The sequence below is a fragment of the Mobula birostris genome, chromosome 1 (assembly GCF_030028105.1).
Source record: "Mobula birostris isolate sMobBir1 chromosome 1, sMobBir1.hap1, whole genome shotgun sequence".
Classification (NCBI taxonomy): Eukaryota; Metazoa; Chordata; class Chondrichthyes; order Myliobatiformes; family Myliobatidae; genus Mobula; species Mobula birostris.
In genome coordinates this window covers 127,838,800-127,861,924 of record NC_092370.1, presented here as the reverse complement: position 1 = coordinate 127,861,924, position 23,125 = coordinate 127,838,800, and the positions used below count along the sequence as shown (strand labels likewise).

At 43.5% G+C, this 23,125-nt stretch overlaps 1 protein-coding gene across 1 annotated transcript in view; it reads left to right on the top strand.

The window, feature by feature from the left end:
• LOC140199571 (uncharacterized) overlaps positions 1–23,125 on the top strand; it is a 254,277-nt gene that overhangs the window by 213,334 nt on the left and 17,818 nt on the right. Inside the window, exons 17-21 of the mRNA XM_072261873.1 lie at positions 1,037–1,081; positions 8,505–8,558; positions 14,708–14,761; positions 18,215–18,268; positions 20,495–20,566. Of these exons, the coding sequence (XP_072117974.1) occupies positions 1,037–1,081; positions 8,505–8,558; positions 14,708–14,761; positions 18,215–18,268; positions 20,495–20,566 (279 nt within the window). The remainder of the gene's footprint in view (positions 1–1,036; positions 1,082–8,504; positions 8,559–14,707; positions 14,762–18,214; positions 18,269–20,494; positions 20,567–23,125) is intronic.

Genomic DNA, 23,125 nt, shown 5'->3' with positions numbered 1-23,125 from the left:
GGGAAAACCATTGGAATGTAGTGAAATAAATTCAAAGAAAGTACTATGAGTAATGTGTAAAATTCGACAGGCAGAAGACAATCTAGCTGGTCATTCAGCCTTGTGGATTGAAACGCTGAAGGACCATTACAATGGGTTCTGTTTGGGGAAGGATGATGGTGAGGAGTCCAGGTAAATCTTTTCCCCTCTTACCTGGATTATGCAGCTAAGTGCTAGTTATTGAGTGGTCACTGGAACAACCATCGAAAGACCCTGATAGCGCAAAGGCACAACTGTGGAACAACAGCAATGCACAATATTGTTCAATAACCCACAGTATGTTCTGGTACAGCTGGATGGAATCTAAGGGCATAAAAAGCTTGGAGTTCTGTAGTGCTATTTTTATAACATTGATGATATAGAGGGATAAAGTCATTTCAGCAAAACTAGAGTGCATCTACAAGTTGTCAAAAACCTTTCGTTCACTAATTCTCTGATTTGGGTCTACATCAAAATTGCCTTCCAACTTCAAACTGTCTGTAACCATTCAACAGTTTCTCAGCTGTTACATTATGCTCTTCCTCAGTTCATGTTGATAACATACTGACAGCAGTGAATAGAACAGTGCAGTCCAACAAGAACATGAACTGTACTTTTGTACTTTAACGCCCAGCTGTGAAAATCTTCCCACTGATTCAAGTGAAGCTGGGAATTTGCCATTCGTTGCTGTTTTACTTACATCAGGAGCTGTGCATGGTATCTCTGTGAAGTATCTGAATGATCATAATAGATTCAAAGAATTAAACAGCCTGGAAGCAGGCCCTTCGGACTAGCATCCGTGCCAACCTAGATGTCTGTCTAAGCGGGTGTCATTTACTTGTATCTGGCCCACATTGCTCGAACCCAGGGCTTCCTAACCTGGGCTCCACCCACCCCTTGCTTAATGGTATTGGTCCATGGCATAAAAAAGGGTTGGGATCCCCTGCTCTAACCCTTTCCATTCCATGCAACTGTCCAGTTGTTTCTTGAAAATGACTGAAATTGTTCTTCTTTACAGGGCTTTCGAGGTCTTCCTGGGGCCCCAGGACCACAAGGACCTAAGGTAAACACAGATCCATGTTCGAGTTTGATTGTCCATTTAACAGATGCACACATTGGTGCCAAGACTGACACCCTCGGTTACATGAATCTGTAGTCCGATATACTGTCTGTTCCTCAGTGTGAGGTCAGTCATTCGTATGTTATTTTGGTACTTTTGGCACAGAACATTTCATAGAGTGGGCCAGTGGCTGAATAGGTTATTATAAGCCAACAACTCTTTAAACACTGCGGTCAGCCTCATTATAATTCTGCTTTCGAAAAAGGGAACAGTATTTGGAATGCAGATGTGCAATGAAGCAGTTCATGAGGCCATAAAGACACCATTGATCATTTAGAGATAAGAGATCATGGAATGGTTAGAATATAGATGGAGAAAAACAAAAGCAAATTTTGCCTCAATTATAGACTTGAATGTAGGTACAGGTGAGGAAGAGATTTGTTTACATTTGGTTTAACTTTATCATAGAAGATATCTCAGCAACCCACATCACTGCCTCTGAGACGGGAATAAACTAGCAAATAATCACATTCCTTATGAATGTTCTGTGGCAGCTGTAAATCCCTTGGCCTCTTCGAATTCCTGTTGATAAAAAAAATTTGCTTCGTGAGATATCAAGTATGGCAAGTGAACAGGCATGGAAAAGAGGGATATAGACCATGTGCAAGCAGATGGGGATAGTTTAGATTGGCATCATGGTCAGTACAGACATCGTGGGTGGAATGGCCTCTTCCTGTGCTATATTGTTGAATGTTCTATTCTCAATAATGTAATGGTACTGAAGACAATTGGATTTTACAGTCTGGCAAGTTTCAATATGTAGGTTGTGTTAAGGTTGCAATGTTATAAATCAACCTCCAGCACATTGGATGCATATGAAAAATAAATTATGTTCTGTTGTGAAGCACTCATGAAAGCAGAAGACCAGGTACCTTCAGCATGCTAGATTTATACTCTGTCATCAGCTGATGCTGTGCTACCAAATGGGCTGCAAAGCTCTTTAAATGGGCCAAACCCTAGCTAGCTTGGGGGAAGCAGCTTTCAATGATTTGGTAAATTTGACACTTAATGCAAAATACCACCCTTGAAAGATACAACACCATGACACTTGGCCTGCAGGCTAGTATAACCCCCATGGACATCCCATTATACTACACACAAAGCATAACACTCTGACACCAGAATTATCAGTCCACCAGTTGCTACTCACCAATCTTCCAACACCCCAGAATGCTTTCTCCTGGGGTGTAGTATCTATGGTGCTGGCCCCCTACATCCCTGATCTTATTTGCTGACCACTGGGTATGATCAGCCAGGTGAGTAATGTTCCCAGACTCGTCGGGGATGTAGGTGCAGCGCTCTTGACCAATGGCAGCACGCCACCTTTCTCTGCGCGCAGGTAGTCCAAGGTCTTCTGATTTTGTGAGGCCACCATCCATATAGGCATCATTCCAGCTGACACTCTGGTCAGTGCAGTCTCTGTATGTTTGAGCACTGTGCCCGTCTTGTTGGCCAGTGTCTCCATCACAGAGGCCATGTGTATCATTTCTTAGGACAGTCTGGCCGCACCATACAGGGGAAAGGCTATCATCCACAATCTTTCTGCCTCTGTAAAATGCCTCTTACTGCTTCAATGCTCATGGGTAGAGTGCTCATTCAGGCTATTCAGGTGATGTATGTATGGTACCATGTATCCTGGATTGCAACAGCTGTAGCATTTGTCGGGAGCCCTGGGTAGGCCAAGGAGCCACTTAACATCCAGGGAATGCCAATCTTCACAGCTCTACTGACTGATTGGACCTGTGCTCGTCATATGGCCTGCCTCAACATCCCTTCCACTTCTCTGTTGACAGAGAGATTACTCTCAGAGTTGGGACCTTGGGATTGGACAGATCATAAATAGGGAGGTACCAGCCCTTCAAACACTTACTCCACCAGTGTTTACCAAGCCACAAGAATTTTTAAGGCCATTCCCCTATAATGGGGCAAAGTTGGCTGGAATGAACTATGTCCTCCAGGCTTTCTTCAAAACCAAATGTCAAAGCAGGCGAGCTGGACCAGTTCCTCCAACAGTCCTGTTCATTAAGGGGATTGGTATCAGTGGCATTCCCTCTGCAGTGTGGGTTGGCGTCCAGGATCTCTCACCAACCTCCATCATTGCCACTCCCACCAGAATCCACCACTTTACTACTCTGTAGTGTAGGGAGACACACACACTCTGTCCCTCCTGGTGAGTGCCTGGGTATTTAGACAGACTATCCCCAGTTACTCTAGCAACGCTACTCGCCCCGCATTCCCTGGCCCACACTCCACAATCTTCCCCCTGCCCTGTGGGTGTTGCACCTAAACCTTCCCTAATTCTTCCTCCAACTCCACCTCTTCCACCTTTGGAGGATCTGATAGTGCCAAGTGCTGGGATAATGGGGACCTCCCCCAGGCCTGCTGGCTGTCCACTGTCTGCTGCAACACAATCAGCTGCCCCTGAAAGGTGGGGGTGGGGGTGGGTCATCATTGTTGTCATGTGGACAAAGTCACTGGAGAGAAGTACTGGTAAACATGAAGTACTCTCTTTATTCGATAAAATGAGACACAGCAGACATCATATTGAGACCCCTTCTGGAGGAAGAGGCCTGCTTGACCCACCAGTACATGATATTTTATAGGCTAAAGATCTATATTTACAAGAATCTACAATACTTTTCTTTGGGGCTACTGGTTCAAGTCGCTGCCCTCGGAGGTGCCGATGGGTCCCAGTGCTCTCGGGGATGTTATCGAAATACTGAGATTTGTGGATTGGACTGTAGTTCATGTTGGCCTTTCAGTTCAATTTTTTTTTGTTCCCATCCATTCCTTTCTTTTTGCCGATTGCCGGGCTGGGGATTGGGTGATCTGTTAATTTTTGTGTGGGGGGGGGCATTGGGGATTGGAAGCTTTTGTTTCTTTTTCTTTTTCTACAGGGGGAATTACAGCTAGTGGATGGGGGAGGGTTGACATCTTTCTTTCAACTACAGTGGTTTTCTGTATGTTATGGCTATCTGGAGAAGACAAATCTCAGGGTTGTATTCTGCATGCATACTTTGGTAATAAAATGAACCTTTGAACTGCCTTTAAATTGGGAGCTGCTGCTTTAACTGGCCAAGGTTAATCTATGACCCTCCAGTGGATTGTTGCTTTTCTGATGGATCCCTGTGATCAGAGTCCACCAGTGAAGAGCTTTGGTCCCTTCCTCCTCTGTGTTCCACTCCTCCTGGGGCTTCAAATCCCACTCAGAGAGTGAGGGATACCTGACCTTCACTGCCACTATCACTCTGCCCCACAGCAATTCCTCTTCCCCCATGGGAAACAGATGGCATTCTCAGAGCATTGTTAATCATGTGGGGGGACAACAGCTCCCCTGTTAGATAAACTCAGTCCAGCACACCCTCCACGCAGGCAGAGTCTCCCCTGGCTTCTGCCTATACCTGTCTCCCAACACCACCAATTCCTTAATGGAGAATTCTCTGATGATAGTTATCTCGGTGATCACCCTAATGTGTTATCCACCCCTGGTCCCTTGTCCTCATGCTATTCCTCTCCCCCGCCATGCTGCATTTACTCGCCCTGTTCCATGGAGGCTAGGGGGTTGGGGGGGACAATGGGCTGGCAATCTCCTGCTGGACCTGGGGACTGCCCAGCCACTGGTCTGACTTTCCTCCCACTACAACAGACTTCCACTGTTCCTGCAGCACCTTTTGCAATCCAGATTGCCCAAAGCCCCCAAAGCAAAAGACTGAGAGATTTCTGCCTGCTAGATTATATTCTGTCAGCACTGTGACATCATCAACTAGTGCCGTGGTGTCAAATGGCAACCAGTTGAAGGTCTGCAATGCTTCTTGAAAGAATCAATCCCCAGCTGGCACTGGGGAGCAGCTTTTGAATGGCAGGTAAGATTGACACTTACTACAACACCTGCTGGTAGGATCATCAGCATTTACTTCACACAAGAGTAGCCAGAGCATTAATAATGGATCAGGCATTGAGGGCACTTTGATAATCCCAGCTATCTTGTGTTAAGGTGACAGCTTCCTCACAAAAGCTACTTTAAGCCACCCTTGTTGATGTAGCCAATCAAACTACAAGCAGACACCTGGCCACACATCAATGGGAGGTCAAATCATAGAGTGGTGATCTGAACTAGCAACACACATCAAAGCTGCGGGTGAACGCAGCAGGCCAGGCAGCATCTCTAGGAAGAGGTACAGTAGACGTTTCGGGCCGAGACCCTTCGTCAGGACTAACTGAAGGAAGAGCTAGTAAGAGATTTGAAAGTGGGAGGGGGAGGGGGGGATCCAAAATGATAGGAGAAGACAGGAGGGGGAGGGATGGAGCCAAGAGCTGGACAGTTGATTGGCAAAAGGGATACGAGAGGATCATGGGACAGGAGGCTCAGGGAGAAGGAAAAGGGGGAGGGGGGGAAAACCCAGAGGATGGGCAAGGGGTATAGTCAGAGGGACAGAGGGAGAATTAGCGTACGTTTCTCATTCAGTTGTCTGCCAGGGAACTTGATTGGCTGGATATCCCTGAACTGACATCTCAGAGGGCAGAGACCACATTAACATAACTCATTTGTAGAGAATGTTTACTTTCTGGTAAAGCGTGAAGAACAAAAATTAAAGTGTTGTTAAAAAAAATTAATTATTATACCAACAAAAAATCTGAATGTGAAATATACGTTTTAATTTCAGGGAGATGGGTGTCCTGAATTTACATTTTCATTCTTTTTTTTGCCTGAGAATCAAAATCAGGTTTAATATCATTGCCATATGTTGTGAAATTTATTGTTTTGTGGCAGTGGTATATTGGAATACATGAAGTAAAAACTATAATTTATAATCCAATTGCAGGAGGAGGTACAGAGGCCAAGATTTTATAAAACATAGAACATAGAATAGTACAGCACAGTACAGGCCCTTCGGCCCACAATGTTGTGTCAACCCTCAAATCCTGCCTCCCATATAAGCCCCCACCTTAAATTCCTCCATATACCTGTCTAGTAGTCTCTTAAACTTCACTAGTGTATCTGCCTCCACCACTGACTCAGGCAGTGCATTCCACGCACCAGCCACTCTCTGAGTAAAAAACCTTCCTCTAATATCCCCCTTGAACTTCCCACCCCTTACCTTAAAGCCATGTCCTCTTGTATTGAGCAGTAGTGCCCTGGGGAAGAGGCGCTGGCTATCTACTCTATCTATTCCTCTTATTATCTTGTACACCTCTGTCATGTCTCCTCTCATCCTCCTCCTCTCCAAAGAGTAAAGCCCTAGCTCCCTTAATCTCTGATCATAATGCATACTTTCTAAACCAGGCAGCATCCTGGTAAATCTCCTCTGTACCCTTTCCAATGCTTCCACATCCTTCCTATAGTGAGGTGACCAGAACTGGACACAGTACTCCAAGTGTGGCCTAACCAGAGTTTTATAGAGCTGCATCATTACATCGCGACTCTTAAATTCTATCCCTCGACTTATGAAAGCTAACACCCCATAAGCTTTCTTAACTACCCTATCCACCTGTGAGGCAACTTTCAGGGATCTGTGGACATGTACCCCGAGATCTCTCTGCTCCTCCACACTACCAAGTATCCTGCCATTTACTTTGTACCTCTGCCTAGGAGTTTGTCCTTCCAAAGTGTACCACCTCACACTTCTCCGGGTTGAACTCCATCTGCCACTTCTCAGCCCACTCCTGCATCCTATCAATGTCTCTCTGCAATCTTTGACAATCCTCTACACTATCTACAACACCACCAACCTTTGTGTCGTCTGCAAACTTGCCAACCCACCCTTCTACCCCCACATCCAGGTCGTTAATAAAAATCACGAAAAGTAGAGGTCCCAGAACAGATTCTTGTGGGACACCACTAGTCACAATCCTCCAATCTGAATGTACTCCCTCCACCACCACCCTCTGCCTTCTGCAGGCAAGCCAATTCTGAATCCACCTGGCCAAACTTCCGTGGATCCCATGCCTTCTAACTTTCTGAATAAGCCTACTGTGTGGAACCCTGTCAAATGCCTTACTAAAATCCGTATAGATCACATCCACTGCACTACCCTCATCTATATGCCTGGTCACCTCCTCAAAGAACTCTATCAGGCTTGTTAGACACGATCTGCCCTTCACAAAGCCATGCTGACTGTCCCTGATCAGACCATGATTCTCTAAATGCCTATAGATCCTATCTCTAAGAATCTTTTCCAACAGCTTTCCCACCACAGACGTAAGGCTCACTGGTCTATAATTACCTGGACTATCCCTACTACCTTTTTTGAACAAGGGGACAACATTCGCCTCCCTCCAATCCTCCGGTACCATTCCCGTGGACAACGAGGACATAAAGATCCTGGCCAGAGGCTCAGCAATCTCTTCCCTCGCCTCGTGGAGCAGCCTGGAGAATATTCCGTCAGGCCCTGGGGACTTATCCGTCCTACTGTATTTTAACAACTCCAACACCTCCTCTCCCTTAATATCAACATGCTCCAGAACATCAAACTCACTCATATTGTCCTCACCATCATCAAGTTCCCTCTCATTGGTGAATACCGAAGAGAAGTATTCATTGAGGACCTCGCTCACTTCCATAGCCTCCAGGCACATCTTCCCACCTTTATCTCTAATCGGTCCTACCTTCACTCCTGTCATCCTTTTTTCTTCACATAATTGAAGAATTCCTTGGGGTTTTCCTTTATCCTACTCGCCAAGGCTTTCTCATGCCCCCTTCCTGCTCTTCTCAGCCCCTTCTTAAGCTCTTTTCTTGCTTCCCTATATTCCTCAATAGGCCCATCTGATCCTTGCTTCCTAAACCTCATGTATGCTGCCTTCTTCCACCTGACTAGATTTTCCATCTCACTTGTCACCCATGGTTCCTTCACCCTACCATTCTTTATCTTCCTCACTGGGACAAATTTATCTCTAACATCCCACAAGAGATCTTGTTGATTAGAACTGAGGGTGTGTTGTGTTGAACACTGAGCGGTAATCAATAAACAGCAGCCTGACACAGGTATACCTATTGTCCAGGTGGTCCAACGTTGAGTTGGACAGCCTGCGAATGTGCACCTGCTGGCACTAATTTCAATTTACTTGAGCTTAGTAGGCAGCAAATGTCGCTCCATCTCATGACTAAAATATTTGATGAAAAATACTTGTGAAAAAGAATCCAGAGCAGAACAAAAGATAAAATTTAAAAATTCATCCTCTTATTATATGCCATATCTTGGACCTGGGAGAATGTGCATGAAATTCTGAGCGTATGGTGAACAAGTAACGCTGAATCCCTGTTGGTGGCTTGTTTAGAAGTTCAGAACTACTGGGAGTCTTATTGTATCTAGCAGTTAGGATGAGGAAATCAAAAAATATCTCATCAAATCCTCTGATTTCTTTCTAGGGACAGAAAGGTCTGATTGGCCAAAAGGGAGCTGAAGGGCATCCCGGGATACCGGTGAGTGACACCAGTTTCATTACATCCAAAATCCTACTGTGTTCCACTCACTCTGTTTGCCATATCAGGAGCATTTCTTTCCTAGATGTCAGTACTTTTGAGCTGCACCACTCAGTGCAGAATGATTTGGGGAATAAATCTTTTGTTTGGATCTTCAAAGTGTATGGTCCTGCAGTGTTTGGATCTTCAAAGTGTGTGGTCCTGGAATATTTGGATCTTCAATGTGTGTGGTCCTGGAATATTTGGATCTTCAAAGTGTATGGTCCTGGAGTGTTTGGATCTTCAAAGTGTATGGTCCTGGAGTGTTTGGATCTTCAATGTGTGTAGTCCTGGAATATTTGGATCTTCAAAGTGTATGTTCCTGGAGTGTTTGGATCTTCAGTGTGTGTGGTCCTGAAGCAGAATGGAGGGTGAATAAGTGTTACAGTGTTACCTTGTTGCTGCCCAGGTCTTTCCATCAAAAATCATCAGTTGAAATGTAAGACTCAGCTGGATCCTTGCTTAAGCCAAGAAAGAAATAATGAGAACTTGACAACATCTCAGACTTGAATCTCAAATGATGAATATTGAGCTCTGTGCTTCTATCAACTGAATGGCAAGGAAATTGACCCTTGTCCCTTGTCCCCTCTCTCCTCTGACCTGGCAGGTGTCATCAAATGAAATGCTTATGATACAATTACTGAAGCAGCCTTACATCCAATAGGTAGCGAAAGAGTGATTGAAGTTTGAATTGATCAATGGAGGGAAAAATGGTACTTCGTCTTCAGATATGAGGCTGGATGGATCAATGTTGTCAGCTTTTGATTGAGTTTATCTTTTTATTTATAACAGGATCAATTCCTAGGTTTAGTTAAGTGACACTTTGACAGGGCGAAGGTGGATGAAATAATGGTTGACCTAGTTTGCTTTATTTTTTAAACTTAATGTCAGTTTAATCCAAGAAAATACTCCTGTTCTGGTCCTAAGTTTCCTTACGGTGCAAAGTCTTGCAACTTTGATGGGGAGAGCCACTTTGAATAAGCAGGACAAATGTTGCTGAGCAAATGATCCTACCCCTGAAGAATGTGACATGCAGTCAGAGGTGGGTCAATAAGGCCAGAAGCCACCTCCTCAACTAAGGTGTTTATTCAACACGTGAGAATGATGTGTGAATTATGTATCCCCTCTGAAGTGTTCAGGTTTAAATTCCTGCCACACTGCTATAGTGTCACCTAAGATAGAACAGTTCCTTCAAGTACAGACCTAATGCTATCAATTATAAGCCAAATTTTATTTACTGTTACAGCATATTAGCAATAGAAGTTTGCTTTGGATTTACTTTTCCCTTTGGCAAACCAGAAAATCTCAAGTGCTTAGCATTCACTCTGCTATTTGAGCAGATACCTATCGCAAACTGTATGCCTATGATCTTCTGGTATGAGGTGTTTTGTAATTACGGCTCCTTACCTCCAGTGGGCAGGCAGACGTACTTAAGCTTCATTTTCTCCTGACTGTGGAGCAGTCAACTTTAATGACTCACTGGTCATCTATGGTTCACTTAGTAGCACCCTTGTCTCTATGTCAGAGGGTTCAGGATTTGAGAGTCTTGAGAACTCAAATCCAGGCTGACATTTCAGTGCTGTGCTGAAGGAGTCTTGCACTAATGGATGTTATAGAGTCATTTTGCATGGAATCAAGCCATCGGGTACCTATGTGTACTAATGAAGACAGAAGAGATGCAGATGCTGGAATTTGAAGAATTCTGCCCTCAGCCCCCTCCACTGACAACGTGAGGACAAACACAAACTAGAAGAACTCCACTTCATATTCTGCCAGATGGTCTACAACCCACTGGCATGAATACTGAATGCTGTCCTCACGTACCCCTCCCTCACCACCGGACACTTCCTCTTTCCTTCTGGTCTACCCAACCCTTGACTCCATTTATTCCCTTCCCCCACCTAATCCATCTGTCCATCACGCATATTCTACTCCCATTGGGTTCCCCTCCCAACACTGTACACATCAACCTACCCCACCTCCCTTATTTCATTCTTCTTCAACCTTCCTCTCCTATCAGACTCCATAATCTGCAACCTTGCATTGCCTCCTATCACTTGCCAGTCTCTGATGCTATCTCCATTCTTCTCACCCCCCCCCCACCCCTCACCTGCCAGTCAACCTATCCTCACCTGGATCCACCTATTGGCTGCCAGCTCTCGCCACACCTTTCCCCTCTCCTCTTTATACTGGCTCTCTCTCCTCTACACTTTCAGTCCAGATGAAGGGTCATAACCTGAAATGCCAACTGTCCATTTCACTCCTCAAATGATGCCTGACCTTTTGATTTCCACCAGCAGCACATTTTTTCCACCCATTTATACTAATCTACTTTATTCTCCTCATATATCCATAAGATTTGCCCAGATTCTACATTCTGTGGGCTATTTACAGCAGCCAATCGGCCTATCAATCTCCATGAGTCTGGGACGTGGGTGGAATGAGAGCCTTCATGAGGAACGTATAAACCATGCACAGATAGTGCCCGAGGGCAGGATTGAACCAGGGTCACAGGAGCTGGGAGGCAGTAACTCTATTAGCTGCACTACTGTATCACTTTGGCATCTTGAAAATGAAATTACTCTCTATTTTATTGCTCAGTTGGATGTAGAAAATCCCTGTGCTCTGTTTTGAAGAAGGGTAAGAAGAGTTCCCAGTAAGTAGCCACTCTTTTATCCCTCCTCAAATGCCACTAGAATCTATTATATGGAGATCAACAACTAGTGTAGCAGTTAGTGCAATGTTATTACAGCTCAGGGCATCAGAGGTTTGAGTTCGATCCCTGTTCTCTTTACGTTCTCCCCGTGGAATGTGTGGGTTTTCTCCGAGTGCTGTGGTTTCCTGCCACAGTCCACAGTGGGTAATTGGTCATTGTAGATTGTCCTGTGATTAGGCTAGGGTTAAATCAGGGGTTGTTGGGGGTTGCTGGGAGGTGAGGATCGAAGAGCCTGCTCCATGCTGTATCTCTAAATAAAATAAAATAAATAAATTTGCTGTTTCTGTGGGGTCTTCCCGTAGAGAAATTGTGATCGCGGTTAGAAATAAAATTAGTTGACAGAAAGAGCCTAAAGTCTTCCTGATTCTGTGAAAGATGCAACCAAAATGTATGTAAATCTTTCTCATCTTCTGCTGGAGTTTCACCCTTCATTCACCATATCCAAACCTCTTGACCATGCAGAAGGACACGAGCTCGATTTATATTCATGAGCAGGACTGGGTGAGAGATGGGCAGATATAGGGTGGGGAAGTTAGGCAGACTATAGGCATGGAAGGAAATAATGCAGGAGATGGGTTACACAAAAAAAAATAATTGCATTCCATGTGAATTCTTCCCAGTTTAATTTCTGGATTGACATGATGTGACCCAAAACATTTATTTTTGTATTTCACTCTGAGAAAGCAATATTGTGCAGTTAAATTTCTTGGCATTGAAGGTGTTGCTAACACTACTCAGTGAGCCGCAATTTACTTGAGTTCACCTCTGAAGGAACATTTTGAAGCCAGCTGCTGTGTTTTTTTTGAACCCCTGTAGCTGTTAACTTAGGTTCTGAAATGGCCTTTGAAAATTAGAAATTATTTTGCCAGGGTATGTACTCCTCCCCTGAAAGAATCTTTATCCTCTGTGAATTATAAACTTGGATTCAAGATGTTTCAATTCCCAAGCAAAAAACATACGGAAACTGGGTGAAAACAGATGTTTAGTGCATCTCCCTATAGTTCTCTGGTTTAATGTTATTGCTGACCTTTTCTCTTGGATGTGAGAGTCAGGAGTGTACTGTTGAAGAGCTACAAGATCCAAGTCAGAGATTTCATGAAAGGGAAGGAACAAATTGTTGATTAAGAATGTATGAAGTTACCAAAATCGGATTGTGTTTGACATAATGACTACCCTGCTAGCATAAGCCCAATAACCCATATTCAGTCCTGATCTCTGTATTGTCCCTCTCTCTGGTCTTTGTAATTTCTCCCAGCGGCTGTGTGGGCTTCCTCCAGCTTCTGGCTTCCATCCACATCATAAATCCATGTGCGTTGGCTGCTATAAGTGATCCCTAATGTGTATGTGAGTGATAGAAACTGGGAAAGGTTTGGGCAAAGATGATGGAAATACAGAGAGAATTAACTGGGATTTGTGTAGGAATAGTGCAAGTGGGTGGCTGATGGCCACTACAGACTCAATGTGTTGAAGGGCCTCATTTCCTTGCTGTATGACTCTGAAAGCACTCATCATTGACTCCCATGACATTGGCAGATAATGAACAACGTATGTGCGTTACTGTTGGTTGCCCCTGATAAAGTATAAGTGGTGGGGGGGGTGGGATTGTGCTTTTTGGGTGAAGCACTGAAACATCACAATGCCTAGTCAGTGCCATGAAAATGCATCCATTGGTATATTTCATTAGTTTCTGTATTGGCAAATAAAATGCACCAAACACAGCCTTTAGTCATATCTGGTTTCTTATAATAATCTTTCTTTTCTTAGAAATAAAAATGCTTACAAAGAAAAATATTTAAACAGCTTGTTTTTTCCACCATCTGGTTGTCTCTGGTCAACAGTAAGTTCATCCACGTTGCATGAAATGGATTAAAGGGAATAGATTGGTGTGTGGAGAGTTTGGGCACCTGGTGTTTCACTTATTAATCCACATCACACCACCTTACTTCCTGAGTAATTGTCCGCCAAACTCTCCCATAAGACCATAAGACTATAAGACCATAAGACAAAGGAGCAGAAGTCGGCTATTCGGCCCATCGAGTCTGCTCCGCCACTTTATCATGAGCTGATCCATTTTATCCTATTTAGTCCCACTGCCCCGCCTTCTCACCATAACCTTTGATGCCCTGGCTACTCAGATACCTATCAATCTCTGCCTTAAAGACACCCAATGACTTGGCCTCCACTGCTGCCCGTGGCAACGAATTCCATAGATTCACCACCCTCTGACTAAAAAAATTTTTTTGCATTTCTGTTCTGAAAGGGCGCCCTTCAATCCTGAAATCATGCCCTCTCGTACTAGACTCCCCCTTCATGGGAGACAACTTTGCCACATCCACTCTGTCCATGCCTTTTAACATTCGAAATGTTTCTATGAGGTCTCCCCTCATTCTTCTAAACTCCAAGGAATACAGTCCAAGAGCGGACAAACGTTCCTCATATGTTAACCCTCTCATTCCCGGAATCATTCTAGTGAATCTTCTCTGTACCCTCTCCAACGTCAGCACATCCTTTCTTAAATAATGAGACCAAAACTGCCCACAGTACTCCAAGTGAGGTCTCACCAGCGCCTTACAGAGCCTCAACATCACATCCCTGCTCCTATACTCTATTCCTCTAGAAATGAATGCCAACATTGCATTCGCCTTCTTCACTACCGACTCAACCTGGAGGTTAACTTTAAGGGAATCCTGTACGATGACTCCCAAGTCCCGTTGCATCTCAGAACTTTGAATTCTTTCCCCATTTAAATAATAGTCTGCCCGTTTATTTTTTCTGCCAAAGTGCATAACCATACACTTTCCAACATTGTACTTCATTTGCCACCTCTTTCCTGCCCTTCCCCAACCCTTTTCAGCTCTAAATTAACAGTTAACCACCTTTTACATTGTGTTTGGAGAATTCAGAACTCATATTATCTTAAAAGATCTTAAAGGGAGGAGTAGCTTGGGGATGGGGTGATAGAAATGGCCAAGAAGTCCATTTGTGTTTTCATTGGCACTGGGTTTAGGCTGTGTTTTCAGTGCATTATTGGGTATAAATCAATTTTCTTCCAGGTAGATGTGGATTGATTTTTCGATGGATCAGCAATGAGAAAGACATTGAGGCTCCCTGCTCCAGATCTGTGTAGGCCTTCATCTCTTACTCCCCTGCATCCACAACTGTCCCAAGTAGGCAGTACAGCGATATTTTGCTTCCTACCTTTGGAGTTAATTTTGTTATTGGGAAATATGGGCCAGAGAGAGACAGAAGTGTTATCTCCATGAAGATCCATCCAGTGTCAGGATGAGGGGATAGGAAATCTGAGGGGATGAGGAGGTCAAGCTGTTGAAATGGGCCCGGTTGCACCAAAAAAAAACACAACTTGGGGCTATTGATGATCTGTCTTTGTTTTTAGGGTAAGCAAGGATATCCAGGATTACCTGGGCGTGATGGACATCCGGGACCCAAGGTAACGTATAGTTCTTTGTGATACTCTGTTATCTGAAATGCTATAGACTGAAATAACAAATGCAGTTTGACAGCGGCAGTTGGTGGAAGGGGGGGGGGCGGTGGGTGGGTGGGAAGCGGTTAACAGAAATTTCCTCAGAATAGGGGAGAAGAGCAATGTAGATCTTAACTCTATTAAAACTTCCTCTATTAAGTCCTTCTGGAGGGGTTTGAAAGCAGCATGAAACTAGGCTGGAATTTGGGATAAAGCCAGCTTTAGGGTATAGTATCAGAAAGGAGTAAGGTGATCATATGCATCATACAATTATTTCGATAAGGTGGCATTGTTTTTTTTTAATGGAAGTCACAAAGGAAATAATGCACATCCACTCCAGATATGGGAGAGTGGGTTTCACATTCTAAGCAGATAAAGAAATCTTGTAGAATTTCCTCTTTCATTTCTTGATGAATGGCCTCCTCTAGAGCCACAATGGTTAGAGGAGCTACACCTTGTATTCTATCCTGGTAGCCTCCAACCTGGTGGTATGAACGTTGATTTCTCGAACTTCCAGCAATGCCCCCACTTATCATTCTCCATTCGCATTTCCCTCTCTCATCTTATCCACTTACCTGCCCATCACTTCCCTCTGGTTCTCCTCCCCTTCCCTTTCTTCCATGGGCTTCTGTCCTCTCCTATCAGATTCCCCCTTCTCTAGCACCTTAGCTCTTTCACCAATCGACTTCCCGGCTCTTTACTTCACCCCTCCCCCTCTCTGAGTTTCACCTATCACCTACCACCTTGTACTTCTTCCTCCCCTCCCTCCCCCCCACCTTCTTACTCTGACTTCTCATCTTTTTTTTCTCCAGTGCAGATGAAAGGTCCTGGTCTGAAATGTCAACTGATTACTCTTTTCTGTAGTTGCTGCCTGGCCTGCTGACTTCCTCCAGAATTGTGTGTGTGTATTGCTTGGATTTCCGGCCCTTGCTGATTTTCTCCTGTTTGTGATTGAATCCTATATTGATAACTTCCAGTTTTGCATTAACCCAGGTGGAATACACTGCAACTATCAAAACTTTGCATAATTTTAAAAACATGTGTTAGGTCACCAGTATGTTCTTCTCTTTTTCCAAATCCAAGTCTGTTTATTCTTTTCTGAAAGGTTTAATCTTGGTATTTCTCTCTAAGGTTCTGGAAGATGATCTGTGGCTGAAATGATCAAGAAGAAAACTTATGTAAACATTATTAAATTTTCCAGTCTTGCTGTGTACTCCCACATAGTCAAATTGGTTCTGTCCAATTCTGCACTGGAAGTGTACAGGGAGCAGCTGGTTACATGCTATAGTTGTTAAAAGCTACACACTTTGTGTTATATAACCACGAGAAAGTCTGCCAATCCTGGAAATCCAAAGCAACACACACAAAATGCAGGAGGAACTCAGCAGGTCAGGCAGCATCAATGGAAATGAATGAACAGTCGATGTTTCAGGCGGAAACCCTTCTTTAGGAATTATTATATAAGCCACTTAGGTACTGTTGGTATAATTCTTTTACCAGAGTGTAGAGAAATGTTGAGAGTAAACCTTTCAGGAAGGGTTAGGGCTTTGGCAAGAGAGGAAGTCAGCATGGTCTAACAAAAGTTCATTGAAGTTTTGATACACAGCAAGTCAGGAACTTCCATGAAGGAAGATAAACAATCAACGTTTCCAGCATTTGCAGAAGCTTGTTTTTATGTTATTCTTGAAATTGTGATAGTTCATTTGTAGTTTTAAGCAAAAGCCAGGAGCAATCAATATGATATTAACCAGAAAATCAAATGGAGAATTCTTTATCCAAAGAATGTTGAGTGTGAAGCTTATTAGACTGAATAAGTGCTTTCTTTCCTTTATGATTATCTCCATTATATCTTCTTTTGTCCTCTGTTGCTTTTATATTGTTGGGCAGACATATTTACATCTTTTATTGATACTATTAAAAAGAACACTCAAAAGTCTTAACTTTAGAAAGAAGGCATGTTCTTCCACTGTTAAACTTCACTGTTGGATGTGCAGTTTATTATAAACTTTAGCTAATTGATTCCACTATAATGTGTGGCAGGGCTATCCAAAACAAAATTAAGTAGTTTTCCCTCAGAATCCCACAGGAAAGGCAATTAACAAGCCTTCAAAGAAACAGCACCAGAAATAACTATCTAGTTCTCAGTGTAATGGTCAGGAAATATCTCCGAGCTGGTTTTGTGTTTTTGGTGTTAGTTCACTTAATGTCCTGTTTATGTGTGGAGTTAAAGTTCTGCCATACTTCCAGTGAACTGCTCCAGGGAACAGGGGTAGTTCTTGGAATTTCTTGGGGCTGGGAATACAGTGCAATACGCAAGAAATCAGCAACTATTTTTGACTCATTAAAATATTCAGCATGCAGTTAAAAGTACCAGATATCACAGATGAATATCTTGTGAAGCAAATTTGCTATGGCCATCTGAATGAAGAAAATCCATCTCCTATATCTTCTCTCATTCTTCCATCTCTTTCCTTTCCCTGCCGGCTCTCTTTCCTTTGACTCTCTTCTTTCAGCTTCAGCTCTCCATCTCCTCCCTCACCTTCCTTCCCTACTTTGTCATATATTTTGCTAGAAATGTGTTCTCAGTCCTGACTCTGCATCTGTAACAGGACAGGGAATCACCTGGTATCTTACACCGTCCTTATCTCTATAACCCCCTCTGGCTCCCCTTCAGACCCTACAGCCTTCTATGTTTCTGTAACCCCTTCTAGCCTCAACATCCTTCCCTCTCTCTATTGTGCCTTCTAGCCCCCTGTACCCATTCCTATCTCTAAAAAACCCCTCTGGACCTGCATTCCTCTCTATCTCTGTAAACATTCTTTTGCCCCTGCACCTCTCCCTATCTCTTTAACCCCCCCCCCAGCCCATACACCCCTCCCAATCTCTGTAAACCTTCTTTGACCCCTTCACCCCTCCCTGTCTCTTTAACCCCCTCTGGCTCATCAATCTCTGTGACTCCCTTCAGCCCCAGTCTCTGTAGCCACCTCTAACCTGTATCTCTGTCACCAAACCCCAATCCCTATACAAACCCTGCACCCTTTCCTTGCTTTGTAACATTCTTCTGACCCCTGCACCCTATTTCTGAAACGCCTTCTGGCCCCTACATCGCTCCATATTTCTGTGCCTCTCTTCAGTCCCAACGTCATTCCTTGTCTTTGTAGTCCCTTCCAGTCTCTACACAAATTCCCTGTGTCTGTAACCGGTCTAGCTCCCAACACAGCTCATTGTAACCTCGTCTGGCTCCTGGATCCCTCCCTATCACTGTAACCTTCTCTAACCCCCATATCCGCTCCCTAACTCTGTAACACCCTCTAGTCCCCTCACCTCTCTCTATCTGTAACACACTACTCAGAACCACACTTGGGTGAGGCTGGGCTTGTGTATCTCACCACCTTTTGTCTTTGCTTGGTCTTTATTAAGGGGGACGTTGGTGAATGGGGACTGCCAGGACTCCCGGGACGTCCAGGTTCACCTGTGAGTAATATCAGTATCTCATGAGCTGTCTAAATTAATGCACTTGAGACAATTATATTTCTTTAAGCCAGTACAGTGATTTGATGTCTGTTATGATGTTGTTCTTCCATGTGTGGATCTAAATTTATGAATGAACTTGGTTGGAATGTCTTTGAAGTAGGTAACAGTGGTCAGTTAGAGAGTCACTGCCTTATGGCTCTAGCAACCCATGTTCAACCCCGACCTTGGGTCTTATCTGTGAGGACAGCATATTCTACCTGTGGCTGCATGGGTTCTCCCAAGTGCTTCAGTTTCCTCCAGCATCCCAAAGACATGAGGGTTGATTAATTAACTTCCTCAAATTAGCGTAGTTGTGTGATTGGGTAATCAGTGGTTGGGAGAGGGATTTATTAGACATGTTAGGCAGGTTACAGGGAAAATAATTTGCAGGGGGAGGAAGGAAAGTTTGATACGAGTGCTGTGAGAGTTAGCATAGGCTCAATGGCTAATTGGCTCCATGTGAACTTGTGATCAGCTGCTGTAAACAGATCAATTGCTGTTTTCTTAGGAAACAACAATGTTAAATGGCATTCTAGGTAGGGATACATGTCAATTTAAATTCTGTGCTGATCCTTTTATGTTTAAGTCATAAGATCTAAATGTTTATAAGATTACTCTCCTTGGTTTGATGGTGATTGTTGACATTAGTTCTAAATGGAACTATTAAGCCATAGTTTACTGCTGAGAGGTAACCTGTTTGATCCATCAGGCTATTCCATCGACTGTGTAATCTCCCTGTTGCCCACTATCAAACATTATCCCATTTCCACTTACTAGATGCACCTAGTCTCAGCCACTCCTGTAGTGAAACACTCTATGGCAAGAAAAGGAAGAGCCCCATTAAGCATTATCCATGGCTTTGGGATATATCCTTGTGCTTCACAGATATTGAAGAGTGATTTAATTGTATACACTATTGTAATGAAACAAACCTGTTAGAAATGAATTACTGAAATGTTTATTCCCTTGAGTAAGTAGAGCTTAAAACTCTGTTCTGTAACTTTATAAAACATTGGTTAGACCATGGATGGGTCTCTGTGTACAGTTCTATAGGAAGCAGATAGGATACAATAGGAAGGATGTAATTGCACTATAAGGTTTACAGAGGAGATTTGTCAGGATATTGCCTAAGGTGAAGTGTCTCTGCTAGAGGAAGAGAGTGGGGTGGTTAGGGTGGGTTTGTTTACCTTTGAATGGAGAAGGCAGAAGAGAGAGCCTGATATTTGCATCCAAAATCCCATGGAACATTAAATAGGACAGATGGTAGGAAATGTCCTCCTCGTTTAGAGGTGTCTAAGGCTAGAGGGCATAGACTTGTGGTCAGAGGTTGTAGCTTCAGTGCAGATCCAAGGAAGAACTTTTTCGCCCAGAGTATGGTTGGAATTTGGAATGCATTGCCTGAGTGGGTATTGAAGGCAAACATTCTGATAACAATCAAGTGTTTAGATAGGCACTTGAATTGCCAACAGGCTCTGGACCAGGTGCTGGTAAATGGCAATAATATAAATACAGCAGGGAGTTGATGGTTAGCATGGATATAGTGGGCCGAAGGGCCTGCTTCTGACCTATCTAACTCCATAATATTTTGAGTCTTTGGAAAATGGATGCAAATTCAAATGCTAATTGTAAATCTGATGTTGATTACCGGTGATATTGTGGATAAGGAACAAAGCAGGCAATATGGAGTTAGAAAACAAATCAGCTTTGATCTCATTCAATGGTGGAGCAAGTTTGAGGGGCGTAGTAATCTACTCCTGTGCCAGTGTACTTATGTTCAAATCCCAGCATGCACCACATGTTGTAAAACAAATGTTGTACGTTACCATAGACACCCCTTAAGTTTAATGGAGATGAGAATCAGACTGCATAAAAGGCACAAAGCTGAGACCCAACCATATCCTTCGGCCAGCATTTTAATGCTTTACATACGTTCACTTCCCCACTCTAATTTTAAATTGTCTTCGGGATGGGAGGATAGTCTTCATGAATTACAGTTCTAATGGGTGCCCTTACAAGAATTAAATCATTCAATAGAGGTGTTAAACCCACTAGAGTTTTGTTCCCCTAAAATTGATCAGGTCACTTATGGGGAAGAGAACATTATTTTGTCCTTCCTCTCTCCCTGAAATAACAAATGCTGAAAAACGAATGCAAAGGAAATACACACTTTTTAAAAATTTCTTACAGGGTTTAAGAGGAGAGCCTGGAATACCGGGCCAGTCTGGATCTATTGGGATTCCTGGACCAAAGGGAAACAAGGTATGGACTTGCATCCAAACTGAACTAAATAACCCCTCCATGTACCTATCAAAGGTTCATTTTATTATCAAAGTATACAACTCTGTAACCAAGGAAGAAAAGAAAGGCAGCACGATAATCAACTCCCAAATACCACCTCCCCACAAAAAAAAAGGAACAAAAACAGAACAGGCACATCAACCCCCAAATCCCTTCTCATGCACAAAAAAAATGAACAAAATGGATCAGGCACATCGATCCCCAAATCATTCCTCCCACACAAAAAAAACTAACAAATCGGTCAGGCACATTGACCCCAAATCCCCCTCCCCGCACAAAAATTGAGAGGATTGGGTGAAAAACACAGAATATAAAAGACTATAAGACTGAAAAAACTGTTTTATGGTCCAAATCCATATCCCAAACACAGAAAGCACTTGGGCAACACTCTGTGCAGCGGCACGCTCTCCCCTCTGGTAGCATAGCAGAGAGATCAAAAGACAGACAGTTGGTGCTTGCCCTCCACACTTGCTTCGATGTTTCAATCACCCTCATCGCTTTAGTCAGTGAACAATGGAAGTTTTAATTAGTGAAATGGAGCCAAGCATGGGCTTGCACCCTGTCCTGCAGTCTGCCCACTACGAGGTTCGCACACACTGCTTCTGCCACTTGGAATCCTCTTGGAGACTGCAGAGTGCTGAACACCCAAACAATCTCCAAACTTTCACATTCACTTTGACGTTTCAATTGCCCTCGTCGCTTTAAATGGCAAACAATGGAAGCTATAATCTGCGAAATAGGGTCAAACATCAGCTCACACACCATCCTGCAGCCTTCTCACCATGGCGTTCTGCCTCCTGGAATCTTGGAGACTGCGGTGCGCTGAAGCACCCAAATGATCTCCAAACAGCAAAACACAGGCTTCAGCAGATCCAGAATCATATCCAAGACGAGAAACAAACGTAAAAGAAATAAAAGAAGTGATCGAGATGGTTCTATGATCTATCCAGAATATGTCGACCAAAGGAGCATTGTACGCAGGCGCCATCTTGACTGGAAGACGGATACAGGCCTATCCAAGAGCTTCTTAATTGAAACTATCGTGCTTGTATCAACCACTTCCTCTGGAGTCTTATTCCATATATACACCACTCCCTGCATGAAAAAATGCCCCTCAGGTCCTGTTTTAAACCTTTCCCCTGTCACCCTAAACCTATGCCCTAGTTTTGAACTTCCAAACTCTGGCAAATAGACTGCTAATCATCATCATCATCATCAGGTCCCATGCCCAGTTTGAGCTTTGACTGCCATGGCCCACACACTCCTGTTTCGGGTCAAGTGGATCAATTCATTGGTATTCATTTCCAGTTCTCTGGTTGGTGTCTCCATCATCATTTGTCTTTGCCTTGCTCTTGCTTTCTTCCCTTCAATCTTTCCCATAATTACTGTGCATTCTAACTCCTCTTTCCTAATCACGTGCCCAATGAAGTTACGTTGCCTTTTCATGATCTCGTACATTATTTCTCTTTTTGTGCTTGCTCTGTTCATGACATCCTCGCTAGATATTTGTTTCGTCCATGATATTCTTTGCATCCTCCTCAAAAACCATTAGTAACATAAGGAAATGAATTGAAGCAGCAGAGATGTGGTTTTTGAGGAGGATGCAAAGAACATCATGTACAAAACGAATATCTAACGAGGATGTCATGAACAGACTGCTAATAGCCACCTTATTTTCACTGATGTTTGAGATGGATCTGGCAGGTAAGGTTAAGGAAAATCCCAAAAGGTTCTATAGCTATATTAAGAGTAAGAGTGTGGCTGTGGAGAGATTAGGTTCCCTAGAGATCAGCAGGCCACCCCACAATTTTATAAACCATTGTAAGGTCACCCCTTTCTCCTATAGTCCAAGAAATAAAGACCTAATCAGGCCAACTTCTCCCTTCAGCTCTGGCAGTTTAGTCTTGACAACACCCTCATAAATCCTTTCTGCACACTTTCCAGCGTAATCTCATCTTTCCTATAACAGGGTGACCAAATCTGTACACAGCATTCCAAGTGCAGCATCAACGAGTTATACAACCGCTCTCAATTCCTGTGCTCATTACTGATTCTGGGCAGTATGTAAACAAGTTTGTGCCACCCTGTCTAACTGATGCCGCTTTCAACAAGCAACACACTTGTGCTCTTAGGATTGACCCATTCATCACACTACTAGTCACTGGTCTCCATTCCAAGAAAAAAACCATTAGCCTCTGCTTCCCACCTACGAGCCATCTAACTAGCTCTGCATGGATTCCATGAGACTAACTGTCCAGGCCATCTACCATGGGGGACCTTGACAAAGGCTTTGCTAATGTCCAAATAGACAACGTCCACTATTCTACACTCATCTACCTTTTCGGCTACCTGTTCCAATAAAAACTCTACAACCTTCATTAAGCCTGACTTTCCATGCAAAAAGCTATGTTGACTCCTCCTAATCAGATTCCATCAATCAAAATACTGGTAGACCTTCTCCCTCAAAATTCTCTTTAGTAACTTCCCCAATTCGGATATCAGGTGTGTCCTTGTTACACT